The sequence below is a fragment of the Seriola aureovittata genome, chromosome 21 (genome assembly GCF_021018895.1).
Source record: "Seriola aureovittata isolate HTS-2021-v1 ecotype China chromosome 21, ASM2101889v1, whole genome shotgun sequence".
In the NCBI taxonomy this organism is placed as follows: domain Eukaryota; kingdom Metazoa; phylum Chordata; class Actinopteri; order Carangiformes; family Carangidae; genus Seriola; species Seriola aureovittata.
Genome location: NC_079384.1, coordinates 14,990,339 through 15,014,127, shown reverse-complemented (window position 1 = coordinate 15,014,127; position 23,789 = coordinate 14,990,339). Strand labels below are relative to the sequence as shown.

The window sequence follows — 23,789 nt, the reverse complement described above, 5'->3', positions numbered from 1 at the left end:
CACTGTTCCCTTGGGAGGCTGAGGCAGTTTTGACAGTTACAGTAGAGAAACAGGCCTGTATGTTTTAATATCTGTCATTCATTATCATATTTTAAAATTCTGGAAATATAACTGCTAGATTTATAAAACGGGATGATGTTGACTTCTTCTTCAGTCCAAACAATGGCTAACCCTAACCCCTGTGACAAACCTACACCTAATTATATTATCCATTTGATTGATTAATTTGGTTTCCAGTTAAGTCTCTACAATCAAAGAGTGTATATACAATATATACTGTACAGTAAGTGGGCTTTAAATGTAAGTCTTTTTCTTGCCTAAAATGCCTAAACGTTTGGAATACAATGAGGTAAAAAAGTTGACTTTCATTTATGTTGTAAGGGTTTAAAGACCAAGGGCTGGTCCTTCCCAATGCTCACATTACAATAGGGTCTACTGAGAGTGACAGGAACCTGCCTGATCACATAAACTGTATATATACACACTTCAATGTTCAAACATTTTTTTGCAAAATGTTTTTTTGGAGGTTAGGAAATGTGCACACATATTCTCATAACTACGGAAGTACAAAGATGTGCAGTACATTCCATGCGCACAACTCTGCCCATGCATTATGTGCATGAACATGCAAACGATGTGACGACACGCACACACGCGGTGCACACCTATACACACAAACCCACCGACACGCTGTTCTATGGACGATAAGATAACTAGCTTCATTTTACACGAGCTGGAGAAAGAACACAATCATTAGCAAGACATCGCAGAGCAATAAGGGTTTGTCAGAATGAAAGCCTGAGTGGAGGTCTACAGACAATGAGATGTGAGAAAGAAGAGTGGAATCAGACTAAGGGGGCAGGGAGCCGTAAGGCGGGGGGTGAGAAGAGAACGATAAAAGATGACGCACTCAATCAGTCTCCACTCTGAGAGGCCTCTCATTAACTATTCCCATGATAATTGCAGCACTGACGAAGCTACTCACACTGTTATTAGAGACAAGGTTCCTCCTTTTGTTCATCTCTACACTTTGCTTCTGCCCACTTCAGTTACTTGAGAGAACTTCATATTCCTCTGTTTTTCTCTCACCCCCTTCTTGTTGTTCTCTCGTCTCAAGAGGAAGGCCACTTCTGGTATTTTCCCTCCTACAGTTAGTCTTAGTGACTAAGGACATCATCAACAAAGAGAGGTAGTCCTTCAGCCCTCCCAGCAGGCAACAAAGATGTAACAATGTAACATCAATTTGACTTCAGAAAGACGTTGGACTCTAATTCTAACATCCGAAAGACGTTAAATCAGCTATTTGTAAGCTATCACTACATGGCCAGCGTTAGCATGAACAGCTGTTTACTTAGCACCAAACTTCATGCCTTTACTCGCCAAGAACTGTCTCCAGCAGTGGAAAGCAATGCTAAGTTTATGTCTTTTCTTCTACTGAAGTTAGCATGCTAACAAGTTAGCCACGGCCCGTCTCATAACTTTCTGATAGCGACTCACTGCAGCCTCCAATCTTACCTGAAAATGTAGCGCTGCTCAGGGGGTGTATTATAACATATTGTCTTTTAAATGCAACTATGGCCAAAGCTGTTGTCATGCAGCAGAAAAAAGTTACAACTAGCCCCTTTAAATTTTGTTTGGAAATGAAAATTCATGTCGTATTGGCAAATTGACATTGTGATTGTGGTTTGTGGGTTTCTTCACAATAAGAATGTCAGTATTTGTATGTCAAGATGGCGTTGGCATGAGACATTTGAAAGATGGTGGATTTTGGTTACTTAACACATCTTAAAACCAACAATATATATCAACATCTAACATTCTAAAGGATGCTCATACTGTACAAACTGTTGTATGATGTATTATTCTGTTCATCTTTACTAATGGCCTTGCATGTGGATGTACAACATCGCACTCACTCCCCATTGCCATTCTGTGTATGGTCGACACTCGTCAAAATACCTCACTCTGATAAGCACCAACGCAGAAGAAGACGGGCTGTGAGGCATGGTCACTCCTGTCTTGCAGAGAAGATGACAAAAGAAAGGCAGTGTATGTCCTGTCATCTGGAAAGAGGTTACTTATTCAACGCAGCAGAAAGCTGCACTTCTGCAACCACACACACAGAGTTAATCGCGGCTTTCTGGATCACAGTTCAAAAGACGAACGTTGGCCATTTATGTAACTCCAAGACAGGATGCAACACCATAAGAGTGATAGTGGATTCAATAGTCAGGGAGATTTTTTAAAGCATCTGCTCAAGCTTTTTCTTTATTTTCATTGTAGACAAAGAAAAATGACACACATGTACCACTCCTCATATCCTGGTATTCATTACCATCACAGTGTTAATGTTGTTTAGGTTTTTCTTAGAGACAGCTCTTCCTGGTTGTTCTGTCTGGAGTGTTTTAAATCTTTTTAAAGGGGGCTTTTTGTACAATTTCTCTACCGCCAAACGTAGTTTCTTGTGGGGAGCGAGTGGTGGTGATTGTTGCTTGAGAAGAGCTGTAGCCATCGTTGCATTAATAAGCTTAGAGGTTATAATACCTCCTCTGAGCAGCGCTATGTCTTCAGGGCAGATTGGAGGCTACAGTGCGTCGCTATCGGAAAGTGAGACAGGCCGGGGCTATCTTGTTAGCCTGCTAACTTCACTAGATGAAAAGACATGATAGAGACACCGCTCTTGGCGAGGAAAGGAATGAAGTTTGATGCTGAAACTCAAAACGTTTCTTTGAGACTGGTAAGTAAACAGCTGTTAATGCTAACACTACCTATGTAGCAGTAGCAAAACTTACAAAAAGGTCCTTTAAGGTCAGTGCATGTGTTCACTTTGCTGTTGGCTTACTGTTCCCTTGTGCTAACACAACAGCAAAACAAACATTCACTTACATGGAAAAAGGTTGGATGACTGTACCCTAACCAAATTTTAAGAATCGGCAACAGTTGTTGTAGAGTAGGCCACTTCTCTGAAGTTCAGTCAGTCAAAACATTGGTGTAGACATGACCACATAATAGTCCTTCTAACTATTACTTGTACTCTTTTCCTTGCCAGCCAGACAATACGAGCCCCAACAGTAGAGCAGAAACCCTACATCTGCAGAAAGCACTAATTTCCTTGAGCTTACCGAAACACATGTGGCTACTACAGCCTGTGCATTGATCTCATACAGTTAAGTACTAAAGCTGCTGGGAGAGTAATTTCATGCCAGGTAGACTCCCTCTCCTATCCTTGTCTCCTTGCTCACCCCTGACTGAATAATCAGACCCGGAGGGCTTCTACACAGCAGGTGCTCCGTTAGTGCCTAAAACCCCCACCCCCCAACCCCTCCACCCACGCCCACTCGCCCACCCACCCTCTGCTGCCTCATCACTCCCCCCATTTCACAGCCAGTACACAGGAGGCCGTGTTCCCCTCAGCATTAAGACGCAACACTATGTTACAGCTCTATTAGCTAACTAATCTGAGAGAACTTTATTTTATTAGCCCCTTAAGACTCCTGCCAAGGCCCTTTTCATCCTTTATGGATTCAGTAACTGTGCAGGCTCCATCTCCTTGCCCCCTCCCTCTCCCCCTCTGTCTCTCTCAATCTTTCGATCCCTCCATCTTGCATGCTTCTTCGCCCCTTCTCACACAGTCCAGTTATGTGGTACTTGCAGGGTTGTAGCAACTGTGCATTACAGACGCACAGACAGAGGAGAAACTGCACACAACTCCAAACGAGCAATAGAACTGACGATGTATGAAGAATTGAAAGGCGAGGAAATACACAGCTGGGACTTTCAGTTTCCCACAAAATTGACCTCCAGTAGCAATTTAAACATTTAGGTGTGAGCTAACGGCCCCACTGACACCTACAGTCTGTGTTTGCCTTATATGGCTTCTACTCCATCTCCTGACTTACAGTACTCTCTTCCTCTGACATCCAACACACGCTGAGGTGTGTGGGCAGAAGGGAGGTCTCAGGATCAGAGTCAGGTTCAGCGGCGGAAAGACACCAAGAAATTGACAAGTTCCTCATGTCTTACCATCACATAGTTCACATGGACAAGCTATCCGACAATGCTGATCCACAATGCCTTTCATTGATACATTTTCACCTGAAAATGACATCTCTTGCAGCAGGTCATTCTGAATGCTGAAGAGTAAAAAAATTTAAAATTAAAAAAAAGAGAGAGAATGGGATTCTATAACAGCAAAGAAAATGTGAAATATTTCATGTAGGTTGCCATTATACATTATGCAGAAGGTAAAAAGAAACAGAATTCTAAACTCTACAAAAAATATATCAAGTGTGCATGTTCTATAAGATTTCAGTCATACAAAAAGGAAGAGAAGACGTCTGCCAGATTTGGGCATCCATTATGTACATGCATAGTAGCTTGTACACAAACAAACAAACAAACAAACAAACAAACATGTATAGATATACAAACAGAAGGTTCTGGTGAGGTAAAAGCCACCTGAACGGATGCACTGCCAAAGCATTGGCATTCATTTTTTATTACTATCTACAATGCATTTGTATTTTCAATCTCTGGAGAGGACCTGGTGAGGAATCAGGAAGGATGTTGCACAAATGTGGCACAGTAAACATTATTGCTCTTATAAGAGTTTTAATATAGTCTGCTTGCTGCTGTTAATTCTGGCATATAATGAGATTTTGTTGATTAAAATGAAAAGATCAAATAGCACCAACCATCTCCTTTAAGTGGTGCAGAAACAGCAGCAGAGCTAAGCTTTGATTCAGCAGGTGGTTTGAAGCCCTGTGCTCCTGCACGCTCCAGATGTTTTTTTTTTGTTTGTTTTTTTGGCATAGTGGTTCTTCCATTATCTGAGCCACTGTGTATGACTGTGCTGGTGTGAGGCTTTGTTGGAGGAAGATCAGAGCAAAAGAGAAGTGACATCAAACAGAGGGCAGCTCCCTCATGCACTACGCTGTAGGGGAGCTTGGACGTCTTGCTCAATATGGAAGGGCTGATGGCAGGGCGGCCCAAGGGCAGCATCGGGCCCCTTGCCAGAGGAAGGCAAAGCAAGGCATGCACCGGGTACATGCACGCGCATACGTGTGCGCACACACAAGACAGACACAGGCAGAAGGCTCACAATCAGGACTGAAAAAAAAAAAAAGAAGAAAATCACACATGCGTGCATGGCAGAAACTCTAATAATGCCATCAGAGATAGCCTAATGATATCGGAGGGCAGAGTGTGCGGGCTTCCTTTGATCTTCCCTCTTTCCCTCCTCATCCCTCAAAGCTTGTTGCAAGAAATAACCCAAGCAGAGCAGTAAGAGAACAAGGAAGACAGAGGGGAAGAATGAGAAAGGCAAGATTGCCAGCCCCTATTAAAAAACAAGAAAGAGGGATGAGAGGGAGTAGAATCTTTGGGCAAAAAAAAAGAAAGAAAAAAGAAAAAGAAACAAAGTCATTCTTCTTGCTTGGCTGTACCTGTGGAGGAGGCAATGGACAGTTGACAGCCCACCACTCTCACAGCTGCTCCTCGGGCCCTGGCTGAACAACAGGACTGGATTTGACCCGGAGACGCCGCTACAGCCCGACAGATTGTCTCTCAGAGCAGCCGGAGACAAATACAGCATGTCTGTCCGTCTGTCTGGTCTGTCAGTCCAGCTGCTAGCTGCCAGCATTACCACCACCACCCCCCCACCCCCTCTCCAGACACACAGACACACACACACACACACACAGACACACACACACACACAGACACACACACACACACACACACACAGACACACACACACACACACACACACACACACACACACACACACACACACACACACATCTGCCTTCTCACATGACAGACAGAGAGGTAGTTCCTGATCACGCCTGTCAATCAAATTTCAAAGCCTCCTCTTCGAGTGATAACAGCAGAAAAAAAAATGTCAGTCAGTCAAGGAGAGAACGGCGCGAAACGGAGGAGTTCCATAAGAGCTCTGTTAGTACGACATCTAACAGCCTGTTTGTGTTTGTCAGCTGGTACATCACCGCAGAGAACCCGCCGTATCTTTTTTTGACGTGACAGTGTCTTCCGGCCTAGCGAGCACGTCTGCCTTCACCGGTCATGACGGGTTGTGGGTACAGATCTATTTTGGAGGCATCAGACAAGGTTTTGTGGGTCAAAAGATCAAGGCCTATGTTTTTCTGCACCTGAAAGGCAAAGCGGCAGCTGCGGAGGCCAAGGACTGACAGTTGTGAGGAACTATCTGACCAGGAAACTGCATCTGAATTTGTATAAAGCCTACTGATTGCACAATGAGGCGATGTAGTACGGCACAAGCCGTCTTCTACAACAACATGATATCCAAGGTTACTAGCAGCTACGTGTGAAGAAGAGCAGATAAAAAATATTTGTACGGAGAAAATAAAGAAAATAAACCCTGTGAAGTCATCTTAAGGGAACACTCCAACAACTTTTGCTGTTTGCCACAGTGAGATTGGAAGATCAGAGCTCATTTCTTCTTGGTAGGTCCGGGAAGTGTTTAGGGTAGCTTAGCACAAAGACTGGAAGCGGGGGCAAAAGTTAGCCTTGCTCTGTCAAAAATTTAATCGACTTCATTCTTAACTCTCAAGCTGTTTTATTAACACGCTCTATCTTAATGTAGCCTATTAATGCATGAAATAATAGAAAATATGACAGCGTTTGAAGGGGCAGTTAGCTCAGGCATTGAGTTTCTCAGCCGACACCAGCAGAAGGACAGAGTGAGACTCGTGCAGTGGACTCCTGCCACACTGTGACTCACACTTTGAGAAGTTGATGGAGTTTTGCTGTTTGTGGATGCGAGCAGAGAGAAAGGACACTGTGAGTCTGCAGTGAGATGACAGGAAGAAATAATGAGTGACGGCACCAACTGCTCAGTTGTTATAGTTACAGTACTTTAAGTAAATATATAATAATCTAATACTGTACAGTCATAGTTTGTGCAGTTACAAACTATTGAGCCCTGAAATCCCCTTTGTGCATGTGTGTGGTATCGTGGTTCAAAACACAGGGTGCATACATGGGAGGAGAGGCGTGGACAGGTGGGGGCTCATTCAAAGGAGGCAGCAAAAAGCGGGTTGTTGGTATTTTGGTGGAAAGCGTGTCTCGGACTTGAGGGTAGACGTCGCTGATCCGTGTCTGTTTCAGGCGCAACGTCAATCTGCCGCCACTTTGGTGATACACAACACTGACAGGTCACAGCCTTTTTCATTTGTGTGTCACTTTTATGGTTTTATGGTTCAAACACAAGGATCAAGTGGAATAGGTTAGGAAAGTGGAAGCTTAAAATTGAAAAATGTACAAGACTGAAGAATAAGGAGTCTTTCTCATTTGTTTAAACAGGTCTTAGTTTGATGTTAACAATTATCTTAGCTTGGCATAAAGACTAGAAACAGGGAGAAACAGCTAGCGTGGGTCTAAATAAAGGTAGAACCTACTTCTAAGCATCTCTAAAGCTCACTTACTAGCACTGAGGATGTCGTGATCAAGTGTTTCTGGCCCCGATTCTGAAATGAGTCCATTCTGAAACTCATATTTACGTCACTTAAATGTTGATTAAGGAGCCTATGTATGGAACTAAAGAAACACTCAGATAACTCATGGTTGTGCAGGGTTGTTCAGTGTTTCTGCTACATACATTTTGCAGCGCCGGCCTGCTGTAATGTCATATGATTCCACAGAGGGCTTTTGATCTGAAACTACAGGTAGAGGAATAGGAGATACGTGGTTACACCCAGCCAAGGCGAGAGGAAGAGAGAAGGGGAGGGAAGGAAGGAAGTAAGGAAGTAAAGAACAGAAAAAAAGGAAGAGAGAAAAGGCAGATTTAACTAGCAAACATTAAATTAGATTTTTTTTTTTTCCTATTGATATTCACTCCGACTGCCGGTGTTCTACGCGCGCATCGCCCATTACAACAAAAACAGTCCCAGGACATGCAGGTTAGGTAAGTTGGCCATTCTAAATTGTCTCAGCCCTGTGATACACTGGCGATCTGTCCAAGGTGCACCCGATGTCAACTGGGATTGGCTCCACCCCCATGTGACCCTCAAAGGATAAGCTTTATATGTAATGGATGGAATTGTAAAATGAAGAATGTCCTATTCATTCTTACAAAAGTTGCAGTCTCGCTTTAAGTCATACACATTCTTTGTTCTATCTTTTTTTCAGGCTCATACTTTTTGCATTTAGCTGAAAAATTTCCACCTCACAGTTTGTCTTTGTTTGTATGAACAGATCATGAATTATTCAGGTCTATTAAATATAAAAATATGAAAATATCAGTGATATTTCGGAAGACAGCACCTTTTCTATGTAGAACATTTATATAACAAACCCAACCCTCTGTGCTAGATATCAATCTTCTCATCTGTCTGTGGGTAAAATGGCAAATAAAAAAATAAAAAATGTCGGAGTGTTCATTTAAATCTTACAAAACACAATCAAATGAAAAAAGTGTCACACCAGGCAGCTCGAGTTACACACTTTCGGCTTTACCGACAACTGAACGAAATAGCTCAGCAGCTTTTTCTGTGTTTCTCTGGCTTTTTTTCTGCCCCTGTAAGTATGCGCCTTTTTTCATGGTCTGTAAAGACCGCTACATCCTCATACAATCATTTCCTGGATCCCACAGGAGAAGAAAGAAACAGATGGGGAATGAAACAGTGCTGCTTGTCTATGCTCGGTTCCATGGAGAGGTGTGTTTGTGTGTGTGTGTGTGTGTGTGTGAGTGTACATGCATGCATGTGTGAGGGGAGTTTTAAGCATGCAGCACTCAGCCTTTGTGTGTGTGTGTGTGTGTGTGTGTGTGTGTGTGTGTGTTTGTTTGTTTGTTTTTTCAGATAGTGTTTACAAGAATAAGCCCCGCGGCATAAAATGCCATTTTCCATGAAGCAGTGTATGTTTGTGCACATGCCTGCCTGTGTGTGTGTGTGTGTGTGTGCGTGCGTGCGTGCGTATGTGTGGGCTTGTGTGTGAGTGAGAACCATGAGGTACAGAGGGATGGCGAACCTGTGCGTAGGTTGTGTTGTTTTCTGCAGCTTCCAGAAGGGACAAAAGAGGAAGTAATTGGCCATCATAGGAAACCTTTTCTTCAGCGTTTCAGACACACTGGAAAAAAAACACCTCCTCACCACTTCTTTCACTGGATTTTACAGCCACTGAGCAGACATGGGCCGAGCACACTTCACATTTCCTCTGCCTTTGTTGCATATATGACATTTTTTTGTCCTGCGACTTCTGAGAAATTATCTGCATAATGCCACAAGTGATTGAGCTACTTGTGAACACACGTCTATGAACCCCCCCCCTCCCCAACTCACCCTGAGTCAGTCAGTCCCCACTATGACTAAACGCTCACACTTCGTCTGCTATAAAATGTCAGAGATTATAAATGCTCTTATGTTTCCTTTGAGTACAAGACTCCACTAAAGTATAAATTAACTGCATGACTAACGATCGGCAAGTCACACATACAAAACTTAAACTAATGTTGAAAGTTTAAATCTAAAATGTTAAACCACGTCATGCAGAGAATCAACACACTTGTCTCAGAGATGTCTCCTTCAGCTGTGCATGCTGGGATTTCTGGTAGGGAGAAAGCAGTTTGAAATAACCCAAGCTAAACCAATAGAGGGTCAACCAATCACATGTGCTCCAATCAATCAAGCTGAGGATTTGTAGCCACTATCTTTTAGTCTTGACTTTTTTGTAGTTATTTTTTGGGCATTTTTTTAATGCCTTTATTTGATAGGCATAAATAGGGAAAGTGCGGAGAAAAAAGCATTAAAGGGGTGGAACTTGCTGCTCAGTATGTGCCCTAACCACTTAGCCATCAGGACACCTCAAGGACTCCAATGTTTTAACAGATAATTTCATCTATAGCTCAAGGTAAAGAGAAACGTCTACATTTAGTCTGATTGCAATACTTTGTGACATTGTGTGACATTTTTTTGATGCATTGCACAATACAAACTCCGGATGACCATCTGTTATTTCCTGCACATCACAAGTGAGCCTCCATTAGTCATCACATCTGCTGTAACTACACAAACCTCCCGTCGACCGCAAGAAACAAACACTGTCAAAACACTCATTAACCTCTCCATTTAAACATGGCCCACACAGTGTGTAAATATTTAAAAGACCAAGCTTGAATTTACAATATGGCTACAGACATACCATGGCAGTCAGTCAGTGAGGTTATTGGAGTTTAGCTTCGTACAACTTTCATTACCAACAGTTTGTTTTTTTAGCTTATTCAACCAAAACCTTTGTCCCAAAGAAAATTATACAGCATTTAAACTGCTATAAAATCAAAACTGAATTGTTCTTTTATGGCATCAAACAACATTAAACCAATTTTTGTTTATAAACTTCTACCAATTCTCTTAGGGTTTAATGACAGACAATGGTAAAATTTGCCTTTTAAGTGGGTCCATTTCATGTAGACTCAAGCTGGGGAGGTAGGCAGTCTGGTTGGCTGTGATACACAGCAGCTCCAGAGTTCTGTCATTTTATGAGAGGTTTAAAGACTTCTGCCAGGAAGGAAGGAAGATTTAGAGAAGGCAGTGGTGCTAGCCAATCCAGAGGGCTGTCCACACTCCTTTGATCACTGGTGTGTATTGTCTTCTAAAATGGTGTTAAAAAAAAAAAAAAAAAGTAGGAGCCCTGTTCCACCAGACAGCTGAGCGGTTCTGAAAAACAGCCACACAAATTTAAGCTACGGTTTTGAGTAAAAGGTCTCTGGCAGCTGTGCCTCCAAATCTCTCGCCCCCCTTTAACTGTCACATAATGGCTGCAGTGATGTACTGCACCGCCTGCCCTGTACTCAATCGTTAACTATTGCTCTACAGTAACAATCCTCCTCTCCTTAATATGCCACTCTCCCACTAGAGTAAAATATGGTTGGACGTCTATACAAGCACCCCACTTACTCCATGCCACACTAATCTCCCTGCAGGTGAACTTTTAAAACTTGGTAAACACAATACACAAAGAAAATGAAGAGAGAAAATAAAAAGTATGACAAAATAAGAGATGGTGGGGGGTGTGTAGGGAGAACTGCCCCCCTTGAACAAAGCAATTAATCAATTAGCCAGAGTGAATCAATACTCCCCGCCCAGCTTGGCAGGCTGACAGCACTCAGGTGTAATTAAAATTGTACCTATTGACAAATCAAGATGGATGGACCGCTTCCTGTCTGTTCCTGCTCAACTCCGAGAATGATCATCTTTGTGTCACTAATGCAATCACAATATAGGGGACATGAATGTTTTTTTTTTGTCAGCGTCAATGTGTGTATGCTAGGTGCTTGTATGGCTAACCTATTAGTGTGCCTGAGTAGAGGTCAAGTGCCAGCCACACCGCGGGTCAAGGCCCAGCGTCCAAACATCCATCTCACTCAGTCGCCTTCCATTATCATTGGGTCACCCCCCATTAAGTCGACTGTTCGGGGTGCTAAGTGGCTCGGTCATGTGTGAAGTGCATCCAAGCAAATGATAATCAAGATGTTAATCTAACAAATGTACATTTTTGAAAGTGTTCAGGTATAAGTGGAAAGAGGAGCTGTGAAAATATGCCAACACAGAAAGGTTTTTCTACCTATCAGAGCCATAGATAAAACAGGCATTTGAATTAGTAGGTGATATATGAGCTGAAGTGTCCAAGCAGGTACCAGTGGGGGATGATGGAGATTGGGAGTTTGTCAATCTCCCAAGAGATAAAAATGTCTTCCAAAAGATCCAGGTAAAGCCATTGATTAGCCTCCAGTTACCTGGGTAATGCTTCCTTCACCTTCTTCCTTTCCTTTCCTCCTCACTCCCTCTCTCTGTGTGTGTCGCTCTCCCTCTTCACATAAGACAACGTTTGTGAAATACATCTGCTTACAAAAAAAATATTAAATCATTTGAACAATGCTTGGTGTTTACATGGTGTTTGGCAGGAGTCAAAAGGAACTCTTCAAAAGCAATATCATACGCGTCCATGATCAATGCACAAATACCACCAAAGAACTTTTCTCTCTCTTTTTTTTTTTTTTAAGATGTCAGATGTTTTTTGTTGAGGGAACCATTCCTTAAATCTCTCGAGACGGGTCCCTCAAAGCATCAAACAAGGACAAAAAAAGGAAAATAAGAATATGTTTCAGAAATTTAAATGAGTATGCTTTTCAAAGCAATGCCAGGGAGCAGTCATTTATAGTATTGTTTCATATTTCAGGAGGAAAATATTGGCCTTGTACAGCTAATTCAATGAGAAGTCTCATCATTACATTCTCCCGGTTGTAGCGTTCAATCTGTGCTAAGTTCTTTGGCTAATTGCACAAAAAATATGAAATATCTCACAATAGAGAGAAAGGTATGTATCATTTACTATATCCTTCTTTAAAAGCTGCACGGAAAGAAAAGCAGTAATTGTCAGTCATATGAAAAATTCATGTGCTGTCCACTCTACTGACAAGTGGAAGAAATGGGGCTGGAAAATTGGAGAATTCTCCTCCACAGTATTCAATATAGTTGCTTCCATTATGGCTGACATTCACTGTGAAAGTCCAGTGCCATATAGCGTTTCATTTAATTTTCTGTGTGTTAGTACTTGACTATCAAGTGCAAACCCCACACCAACCCACCTTCAATCTACCTGCTGTTTATCTTGTCAATACGATCGCTGGAATTTGTAGTAAATTTATTTGCTGATATCTTGACAGGTCCAGCCAATGGTGCATCTACACCCTAGTGCAAGACCGATAGACTGTAAAGAAAGATGGACATAGCCTCTGTGACATCATCCATAGGTTTCTAAAGAGCGGTTTTGAAGCTCAGAGTGGGCTGCTCTGCCATGGCCATATTGGCAGTACCTGACTCCGCCTGACTCCCGACTAATCCAGAATGGGCAAAAAGGTGGGGCGTATTGAGACTTCGACTTTATGCAGGTTTGTGGCGGATACGCTCAACGACCTGTCATCCTAAGTGGCCACACCCTCAATCATACAGAACTTAAAGCCTAAATAAAATTTAGACGATTAAGTTAGTTAGTAAGTAAGTTAGTAATTCACCCCACGCACAATTGCGACAAAGGGAGAGATTAGCTAGAAAGACAAAAACTGTTTTTTGTACCAGACTCTAAACATGTTTATTTCTGCTGTAAAGTATGGCATTTTAACATGGGAGTCTATGGGGATTGACTCATTTTTGGAGCCACCCTCAGGTGGCCGTTAGAAGTACTGCAGTTTTTGGTTTCATTTTTCAGGCCAGGATGTTGTCGCTTGGCAAGGCTACATGGCTTTTTTTCCTCCAGGATTTGCCTGTACCACAGAAAAGTTTTGAGATTGAGAATTGAGAAATAAAAAATTCAGCAGATTGATGCCTTCCAATGAGGTTTTCTAGTTTAAGTAGTTACGAGATGCATCTTGGTCTTATTGTGAGGAGTTTTGATTAACAACAAGATGCATTTGAAGTTGAAACTACTGAGACAAGTACTTCAGGTATTTTTATTTTCTATAGTTAGTCTCCAACTGGAATAATCTTAAACAACAACCAGTGCTGCTCATCTGACATTAGCTCCACATCAACATGACAACAGTCTGGGACAGAAAATGTCCTGTAAAGTATAATTTTAGGATTCTTGGGTGACTGCATCACATCACTATGCTTTGGGCAGTTGCTAGGATTCTGTCACCAAATGCAGCCACCTGATAAAAAGTGTGTAAACATGAAGGCTGGCAGATAAAAACATACAGGATACTGTAGCTATAGGATGCTGCAGCGCCAACGACTTGAGCAGTCACTTTTGATGCGACTGCCTTACCTGGGGGATTACAGAGACAGCTCGGTGTATTAAAACGCTAAGGCGCCACCATGCATAAACATATTCAAATGTCATTAGACGATTGAATCTAAAACATAGCCTCTAAAAATAGAAAGACCATTAAAGCCCAAATGAATAAACATACTCATTCCTTCTATAATGTGCGAGTAATAGCTCATAACAGCAAGGTTATCCTTCGAATGCATCTGGAAGCTGGAAGCAGAAAAATTCCCATGTTTTAATAGTTCTCTTCATTCCGTGTTATTATTATGTAAAGCATAGAAATGTGTTCTCTCATCAAATCAAAGCACCCCACAAATCAAAGTTAAGGCAATTACAATCTTATTCCACCCTTTCAAATGGCAACAGCTGTTTCCCTTGGTCAGAACTGCGACGTAATTGCACACGGTAGCATATGGTTATGGCTGATTAATCCAACTGGGGGTGAAGGCCCCATTATTCCTGCATGGGATGGGTAAATAGGCAGCGGATCCAAGTGCTGGATAGATGGGTAATGGGATGGCGAAAAACGGGAATGGGCCTTTGATGAGATGTCTGTTAAAGATGGCGTGATTGTCAGAATCGATCAGGCCTTCTACCATCCCTATCTAGGCCATTAAATTGATCTGCTTGTCATCTGGCTTCTTCAAGAGAGAATCACGCCAGTGGTACTGAAGTATGCAGAAAAGAGGAGCAGTTTAGGCTGGATCCATTTTCATTCACAAAATATATGGCTCTGGGCATTTTCAATTAAATGCCCCTTCATGAATTCCATGTACTAGAGTTGCCATTCTTTTTTTTTAACCCCCCTCCATGCTTTTGTTCATCCAGCACCGCAGGGAAGTCACTTCAGCCCCGGGGGAGCCCCCATGTGTGTATGGTAGCATGTCAGGGACATGGCAATAGCTGAAGGACTGCTTACTGCCCTGTGGGCTCATACTGGCCACCACCACTTGCACACAGAGCACACGCACACACCCACTTATGCATGCACACAAATTCACAGTTCACCTGCAGACACACACACACACACACTCACACAAAACACCACCCTCAAGGAAAGGCAATTACAGGGTTCAGAGGTCATTTCCCAAGCCCCCAGCCAATCTGAGTGCTTTTCTATTATAAACGCACAAGGATCCGCATGAGTGAGTCGACTTTTGGGGGGCCTCCTGAAGCTAGTGTCACTCTGAGGTCCACGCTCATTTCCATCTAGGCAGACAGAGATGATGCTGGTAAACAAGCCTTGACTGTGGCTCTCCTCCTGCCGGTCGCCCCCGCATGCATAATGGCCCTCTTAAAGAGCGAGAGAAAAGTTCAAGTCCATAATCACATCCGTGCCTCTTGGCTTTTTTTTTTTTTTTTTTTTTTTTTTTAAGAGGTCATTTCGGAGCTGGCTTTGAAGGACATGTGCTGGACCAGATCACGCTCACTATCAGCCACTACTGTGGTGTAAGAGTGCAGAAGGCCTCCAGATGCTAATTTGGGAAGCTGTGAAGAGTGCAGAGCCGTAGGTTGGCTTGGCTCAGCAAATATGGAAACACAGGATATGCTTTCACCACAGCGATATTAAAACAAGGTGGAATAGCCCTGCTGTAAATCCTTCAATCCATCCTCAGCACAAAAAAAAAACCTTGTTCGGGCCAAAGCTTTAATGTAACGACTCACACAGAGCAGATTGAAAGGAGCAGCGGCTTCAAAAGAAAAAAAAAAAACGCTGTAGTGCTCTCACTGAAAAGCCAAGCACAATACACATGTAAGCTATCAGTGTTCTCCTTACTGTACATCAAACAATAAATACTACCACCTGTAAATAAAAGGTGCACATACAGGCAGGCTTTGCTTTTACAAATATATTCGTCAAACCACCTCCATAAATACGACCTTCTGTACATAAAAAAAACCTGCTCTCACAAACACAAGATACAGCAAGCCACAGATAGAGCAATAATTCCTCAGCAAGTAATCTAGCTTGCCCTAGTCCAAAGCTGAATGATCAAAGGAATTCTTTAAAACTATGTCAAGGGAAAAAAAAAAAAAAAAAGAGTCAACAATAGCAGTTTAATCCACTTCAGTCAGAGCCCCAATTAGGAATGGGGGGATATGAACAATGATAATCAGCCCGTCACTACTGCAGCCTAAAGGGAGACAAGTGGACCCTCTGTTTTTATTGACAAGAACTCCAATTGTGTACAGTCCCACAGGTCCTCGTGTGTGTCAGTGGTGTAGTGGCAATTCCCAGCAGGCCTGAGTGGCCTCTTTTCCCAGTCCACCCAGTAGTGTGGACAGAACCCAAACTAACCATTAAACATGCAAAGATAAATAGGACAGCGCTGGCAAACACTAACCAGACTCAGTTGTGCCACGTTCCAGACAGCGGGCAAGATGACAGGCGCTTAAAAAGAGACTATTTGTGAATAGGACTGCTACATCTTTGCCTCAGCCCAGCAGTGCTTGTTCTGGTCAAACTGTCTGTGCTGCACGATGCTTAGAAGAGAGGCAAAATTGTACAATCCTAAATCTTTTTTTTTTTCTTTCTCTCTCTCGCTCTCTCTCTCTTTTCAATCCAATAGTCATCTTTTGGCGTTACATAACTGGCATTTCAAAGAGCAGGACTGGCTGAAATTTTAGGATTAAAGTTCTTCAAATGTATTCCGTGAGATGAGAGAGAAATAAATGAAAAGTGGCTGGAATGCCAATGAGGGAATTTTGAATCTGGAATATGCAGTCACTGAATAGATAGCTGTGAAATGGCATTGATTATGCCGCGCCATTGTCACCTAAGAAGCACCCTCTGAGGAGCAAGCCGTTGCTGGTGGCACCATTTTTATGTCATCTCGCCCCCAAGTTAGGCTGACCTTATCTTCGCCTGCTGTATTAAAGTATTATAAAGCCAGAGTGGGATTTTTGAGTTTTAGATCCACAAAAATCCAAAGTCCCTGCAAAAAAAAGCATGTGTATCCTCACAACAGTAGCTTTAGGGCAAATTAAATTGAGTGTTTGAGCCTTTTATGTTTGTTTGTTTCAATGCATGATGTGCATGGCGTGGAGGCATGTTTTGGTTTGTGTAGGCCTGGACTTATATAGCTACAAGGATATAATCTCCTTGTTGGTGCATTAAACAGACAGCTTAGTGGGGTACCAAAATTGGCAAGGTGTTAGCATGTACTGCTAACTTCTTAAATTTGACATTCAGACTGAAATTAGCTCAACACAAAATGGGTGGGTGTCATGCTTCAGGTACAGGTGAGATAAGACATACAATCCAGGAGGTGTAATAAAAGATCCATGAATTTGAAGGCTTTTCAGACGCCAACAAACTGCACAGTGGTTTATAATACTGAGGATTTTAAAACTCAGTGCAGCAACTTCATCTTTTGTCATAACGATCATGTGATAAACATTGGAAATAAAATGTTCAGCCTGTGTTTTTTCCACGCAGCGGTAACATTAGTCTGACATACTCTCACGCTCTGGCAACAGGGTCGGAGCCATGAGCACTTCTGCCAAGAACCACTCATTTAAGACGTCATCAAAGTGAAGTTTGTGTGTTTGCCTGTTTACGCTCGCAAATCAGGAAGCTTTGATTACAGCAGAATTACAGGCATTCCAACAAGGTGTCTTTTTGGTGCCTTTAAATATGGGGGGATTACGAGTGAAATCAAAGGACTGGGTCGATGTCAAGCAGCATAATAAATGCTGGGAAATCAGGCTGACTTTGGCAGCATGCTGCAGTGTAGATTAAACCTTGACAACGCTCGAGACAAAGATGCTTGACACATATTCACACATCACTATACTTCCCTCCTCGCACATTTAACACGGCTCCACACGAGCGAGTCTCTTCACACAGTCAAAACGAGGACATAGAGGCCCCCCCCCCCCCAACTGAAGTGGTTGACGCTCTAAAGACGTGGTTTCTTTTAGTCACATATATTCATATTAATAATGAACAAAACAGTCTTTTATATAAATAAAAATTAGGCTGCTATCCATAATGAGTGATGCACATGTTAAGTTCTTTCCAGGGTTTTTTTTTTCAGGGGGCGGCTTTTAACTTGGCTGTCAGAATAATAATAGAGTGTACCTACAGTAATAAGCAGTGTATTGACAATAATGAGTATACAGTATACTTATATTACTGTGGGAGGCAGGTCTGTATATCCAGGAGAAGGAGTGTGAAAAGTGCTGAGCTGTTTATGGCCATTAATAGGTAAGAGGTCCACTGGTGAAGGGAGGGTGTTAGATTCCTTCCAATCATCCTGTGGGTTCGCCTTTGGCCATAATAGCCGTGTAGATCAAGAGCATATATAAGGAATGTGTCAGTTCACGTGCACGCATATTGTGCATCTAAAATGAATGTTGCTGAAGATCTGTCAGAGGGTTGCCATTCTCTTCCCCCTTCCTTTAAATAATGAAGCAAGAGGTGAACAGGTGAAAACACACTACTTTCTTTTTCTTACTCTTTACCAGTCAACCAGTGTGGATTGGGGGTTTTCCATAGGTTTTATTATGTAATCCATCATCACACTCTAACTCTAATTTTATTTTTGGGAGCATGTGTGTAGATATTTAAGAACATTGACAGGATCCCACTGAGAAAACACTCCACCTCTTCCAATTGACTGGTATTGGGGAACGGGGGCCAGATCAATAAAAACAGGCGCACTCTGTGGAGATCTGGAAGCGCTTTCCAAAGAGAAACAACAAAAGGTCTTTCACTTAGATTTCTCTCCTGGATTTGCCACTACTAGAGACCTTGGGTGGGAAGTTTTGTTTTATTGAACATAACACAGTGAAACTCTAGACATCCCTTTGAGAAATCTATCACTGGACTTTGACCATGAGTTTTCTCGCCAGCCCTGAATGCTAAAAGCGATATGTTGTGACCTTTTACCAAAGTGCTTGCTGCAGGGATCTTGAACAACCTCCGTTTCTTGTTTTGTTTTTTTTCCAAATCGTTTCACAGACCACAGCTGCTACAAGGAAACTCAGATCCCCAGTCTGTCAATTAAGATGAGTGACAAATCAGGGCATTTGTAGTCTGGAGATATTCTCTCAACCCCACTGTCTCCACGAATCACTCACACTCCCAGTCTCAATCAGTTCTTCTTCTTTGGCTTAATTCAACTTTGGCTCTGCCCAAATCCATCATGTCGATTTAAAATAATCCTAAAAAGAACACTTGTGCTTGCTGCCTAATAAAAGAGTGACTCATATCAGAGACCAAAGGTGCCTTTGAAGGATAAGAATTAAAAAAAAAAAAAAAGATCAATAATGCAGTAATCTTGATTTAAAATAATGCCCCTTCATCTAAATACAGTGCTTCAGACGTCTGTCGTCTGCGTTCTAGCTCCATGGAATTGGCTTCTCGAGGTCTAGATACACCAACACAACATACATACGCCTGCACACACACAACGTCTTGATGGCATGGAAGTGTCTAACCATTGAGATGAGGAGTCACATCAAGGGAACAAAAGATGAAAGTAACAACTACTATCGCCACGTGCAACTGCTGCTTCCACTTCTTCATCTGAAAGCCCTCGAGTTTCCCACTGAACATTTCTACTGCACGTCCATGATTTCATCGCCTGTCATAGGAATGCGTCCAATTTCACATCCGTCTGAAGCAGTCAGACTCTAAAACAAGCCTCGCGTCCTCGCCCGGACAACATGAACTAGCTGATTCCTTCACCGACAAACTCTGTCAAACCCATCTTTATGAATGTTAATCTGTGACAGAATGAAGTCCTCAACTTCCTCTAAAGCTCCCAGAGTTGAGCTGTAGCCAGTCAGGCTAATCTGCAGACACTGAGTGATGTAGAAGTATGTATGCCAAACATGACATTCCAATAGAGTCCCCCCCCCCCCACCACCACCACCATCCCCCACACCCTGCTGCTCCAAGCTCCAAAATAGATGTGTTAGAAATGACAAGAGCAGCAGGCAAATCCAGCATTGTCTCGGCATGACCTCAGTAAATGAATGGAAGTGAACACTGGGACAGGCCAGACAGCTCCTATAACTGTCACTTTAAACGAAACATCCAGGGCGAGTTGGGGGGATTGGCGTGTTTTCTTCTTTTCTTTTTCTTTTTTTAAATATATATGCGATTCAAGGAAGAACCAAGACTGCGCATATGTGTGAGTTAACAAATACAGTGTTTAAGCGCTGCGGGGCCTTGGGGCCTTTGTTTGAAATGCAAAATGCTTCACTGTTTTAGGTAAGAACATCAATACCTACTGACAGATCAAGTGTAAATTTTATTTTAATAAAAGTAGCTTTATTAACATTGAAAGTTTATCCTTTTCCATGCTGAGCAAAATGATGAATGACAATATACAAAATACCCTCACGGCTTAGCAAGCCCTAAAGCAAGACTTCATAGCACTTTGGTCTGATGAAGGCCGTTCTCCTGTCGTTAAAAAGCAGTTTCACTAGACTGGTCATTAAAATGTGGCAAGCAGTGGCTGACATGTCCATCCAGAGGCATGCTACTCGCCTCATCATGTTCTTTAATCATCGGATGGAAAGAGAGCAGCCCACACTGGGGTCACTTTCAACGAGCTGCACTCCGAACAGTCTGAAGAGAGTCCAATTAAATCCTACATTTTCTGACCCAGGAGCGACTGTGTAATGAAATCTGACGGCCACTGCTGAATGGACTGAGCAGGAAGAGAGTAGGAGCGACTGGCAGTCTTCATCCTCCCCAACTTCCGCACAGTCACATGCACGCATATTGCTTTATGTGCCCATGCACATCCAAAAAAATAAAAAAATAAATAGGTAAAGCTCTCTCCCCAGGCCACTGCTGCAAATAATGTGTTCTTATTTAACTTGGTTGGTTAAATAAGCATGCAGAGGGAAAGGGAGAGCACTGGGACCAAACTTCCAGATTCAGATACAGGAAGGAGGGAGAGATACAGTATGAGTCTGGTGGAAGCAACAATGTTAGGATTCTTAATCCCCAGGACACTTGAGTTATCAATCTCCTGTAAATGTCAGGCACCAGGATATGCCCTCATGAATGATGGATATCTGCCTTGTTTGTTTTTTTCATCTTCTCTACATTGTATTATTGAGTGAGCACCACCAAGGGCTTAGAGTCTATCTTGAGAGGTAATACTCCCTCCTTACTGTGGCAGCAATACCTGAATCCCAATTACCTGAGGGGAGAAGGTGCAGCAGAGGAAGGCAAGGAGCAAGACTGGTTTTTTTTTTACCACTCATGTCACCATGCAAGTGTCAGTGCCACCCAAAAATATTCATACACATACTGACGCGCCGTGAATATGCCTAATTTAGAGGTTTTCAAAACTCCAAATGTCAAACCCCCCACCCCCTGCAATAAAGGTCTGAAGGCTGCAGAGAGGAGAGCGCAACCTTCAATCAAGATCATAATTCTTCAATTATTTCCCATCAATGCCTTAATTCAATAGAAGTAGTAATGAAGTGCCACTTTGCTAAGAACCCCCCCCAGCACTAACAGTTGACATCTGGTCTAAATGTATGGTAAAAATATGTTTGAATCAAAGTGACAGTAATGTACTTTCGACCACGTCTTCAGCACACATTCATTTCCCAAAGCAACTTGGCTTTTTCCTCTTTGTAAAAACAAACTTGTCATTAAGTGATTGCATCTTTTTTTGAAAGACTGCTGAATAAATATCACAGAAAAACTAATATCCTACAGGGATATGGAAAAAAAAATTAAAAATTAAATAAGGAAGAAGGCCTGAGGTTGGAGCAAAACTCTCTGCTGGGCACCAGAGACACACTCCTCAGTCTCCTCAGGAATATTAGAGCGATCTTGTGGGATTATTGCGCTGAGAATTTGAGGCGTTACTCCAGCTCAGGCAACTTACTCATGAAAACAGAAAAAAAAAAAAAAAAAAACACGCTGTCACCGAGTCCCTGCAAACTGCCACACTTGGCTCTGTTGCTCTGTTGCTCGTGCTCAGAGTTGGGGGGCGGGGGGGGGGGGGGGCAACGAGCTGCATGAAATTCTCAGAGAACCAATTAATTTCCCAACATTTACGCATGCTCGTGCTCTGCGTGCACGCGCCACGGCGTTAATCGCAGCATGGCAATGCGCTGTGTGTGTATTTGCTGCGCTTGTTTGTTTGCGGCGCGAAGTTTAATTTCCGGGGGAGGGGTGGGTGGGTTGATTAATTAATTAGTATTTATTAATCAGCTTAGCATTTCTTTTTTAAACAGCTGGGTTTCTAATGATACGTTCATTGCATATGTTCAAACAGCTTCTAAGCGTTGTCACAGCTGGAGAGAAAACAATGCCTCTTCAAAATAAGAGTGCATTAAAACCCGAGCAGCCACAAGTTTATCTATATACCGGCTACAGAAGGGGTCAAGCATCAACTTACTAAAGTTCAGGTGTAGCAACACATGTGGAAGAGTTTAATAAAGGAGATGACAGTAGCAAGGGAGCGCCAGCGTGTGTGTGTGTGTGTGTGTGTGTGAGTGTGAGAGAGAGAGAGAAAGAGAGAGAGAGAGAGAGAGAGCCAGAGTCATGTGAAGCCTAATGAGAAAATTATAGGGGTACGTGCAAAAAAAAAAAAAAAAAAAAAAAAAAAAGGGCAAAGAGTAACGGAAACGCTCCCCCACATAAACATTCAACATAGCAGGGAAAGCTACTGGGCCCGTGTGATGACTAATCGGCGCCGTGCCGAGCCGGTGTCCCTCTCTCTCTCTCTTACCTTGGGCTTGTGTGGAGTGGATGAGTAAGGAGAAAAATAAAATCCATGTGGCGCGCCACATCGATCTGCTCCAGGAGTCCTCAAACATGGTCCCAAACCGTGCAAGAGTGGACAACAACAAGTGCCCCCGGTGAGCCTTTGAGGCTTGACGCTGTACTGTGTCCCCGAGTTCCGGAGGTGTCGGTTCTGCTGTTGTCTGCCTCCCGTCGGGTTTCGCTATATGTGTGTGTGAAATGAGGGGGGGGGGGGGGAGAGACCTGCCACCAGTGCCACCGGAGCCGGGCAGAGCGCACCGACCTCAGAGCGCACGGAGAAGAAATGAGGAACGAGCCGCTGCTGCAGCCTGGTAGCGACCGGAGAAATTCGGTCAAACAAGAGTCTGTATGTGTTTTACAATTCACATTCGTTAGTTCCACAAGCCCCGTGAAGACAGGAAGGTGTTTTCCTCCAAGTGTCGAAGCAGTCCGAGTTGGTTTCTTTGAATTGCTGAATGCAACTCAGGCAGATGAATCCAGGTTAAGTCCAAATCCAGTCCGTTTGTCGCTGCACCTGTAAGAAAGCGAGCGGCTCCTCATACTTTTTCATCGACACTTCTTGCGTCCTTGAGATGCTGTGTTCTTATTCTTCTTCTTCTTCTTCTTAAACTTCAGTCTCCGGTATCTGTCCGAGCGGTTCCAGTTTCCCCCCCACCAAAAGAAGCGAACGGACTTTTTCCTCGAATCCTTTTTGGAGAGGAGCGCCAGATCCGGAGCACACACGCGCGCACACTCAAACACACACACAAACACACACACACACACCTCCCCCCAGTAAAGTTCCTCCCCGCAGCAGCTCTGTCAAGGTCGACTATTCAGTTTGACAGGAGCTCTGAGAAGAAGTTGAGCAGTTCGGAGAGCATGTATGAGGATGAGGGCGGCGAGAGGAGGGGAAGGAGGGGGGGGGGCAAACTTGCATGCAGTCACACAGTCATGGTTGGAGCCTGCCAGTGGAGGAGAAGCCCGGCTGCCGGTGTGCGTCGGATGAGGACGAGTCCCGGGTTCTTTATGAGGAAACATGAGGCTCTGATGTGGCTGGCAGCGCAGCGCAGGTCGCCACCACGCGGCCGAGCGCGGAAACACACCCTCTGTGATACACAGCCAAAGCACAGGATTTTCAGGAGAGGATTTGATTGCTTTCCACATCACAAAAAGGTGGAATGAATATTGTCCTTTGTTGAAATGATTTAAGGAACACGTGTCCTGCTTGTTTTGCCAGGGTTTTTTGGAGAGAATT

The 23,789-nt window shown here is 43.1% G+C and overlaps 1 protein-coding gene across 6 annotated transcripts in view; it reads right to left on the bottom strand.

The window, feature by feature from the left end:
• sdk2b (sidekick cell adhesion molecule 2b) overlaps positions 1-23,394 on the bottom strand; it is a 267,664-nt gene extending 244,270 nt beyond the window's left edge. For 2 of the 6 annotated variants that reach the window (XM_056365699.1, XM_056365697.1), the window contains exon 1: positions 22,518-23,392. In XM_056365699.1, coding sequence (XP_056221674.1) covers positions 22,518-22,605 — 88 coding nt within the window. In that variant the 5' untranslated portion in view covers positions 22,606-23,392. Of the gene's footprint in view, positions 1-22,517 lie in introns of all 6 variants that reach the window. The other 4 variants (XM_056365700.1, XM_056365701.1, XM_056365698.1 and 1 more) reach the window with 3 other exon arrangements.
• Positions 23,395-23,789: the final 395 nt, after the last annotated feature.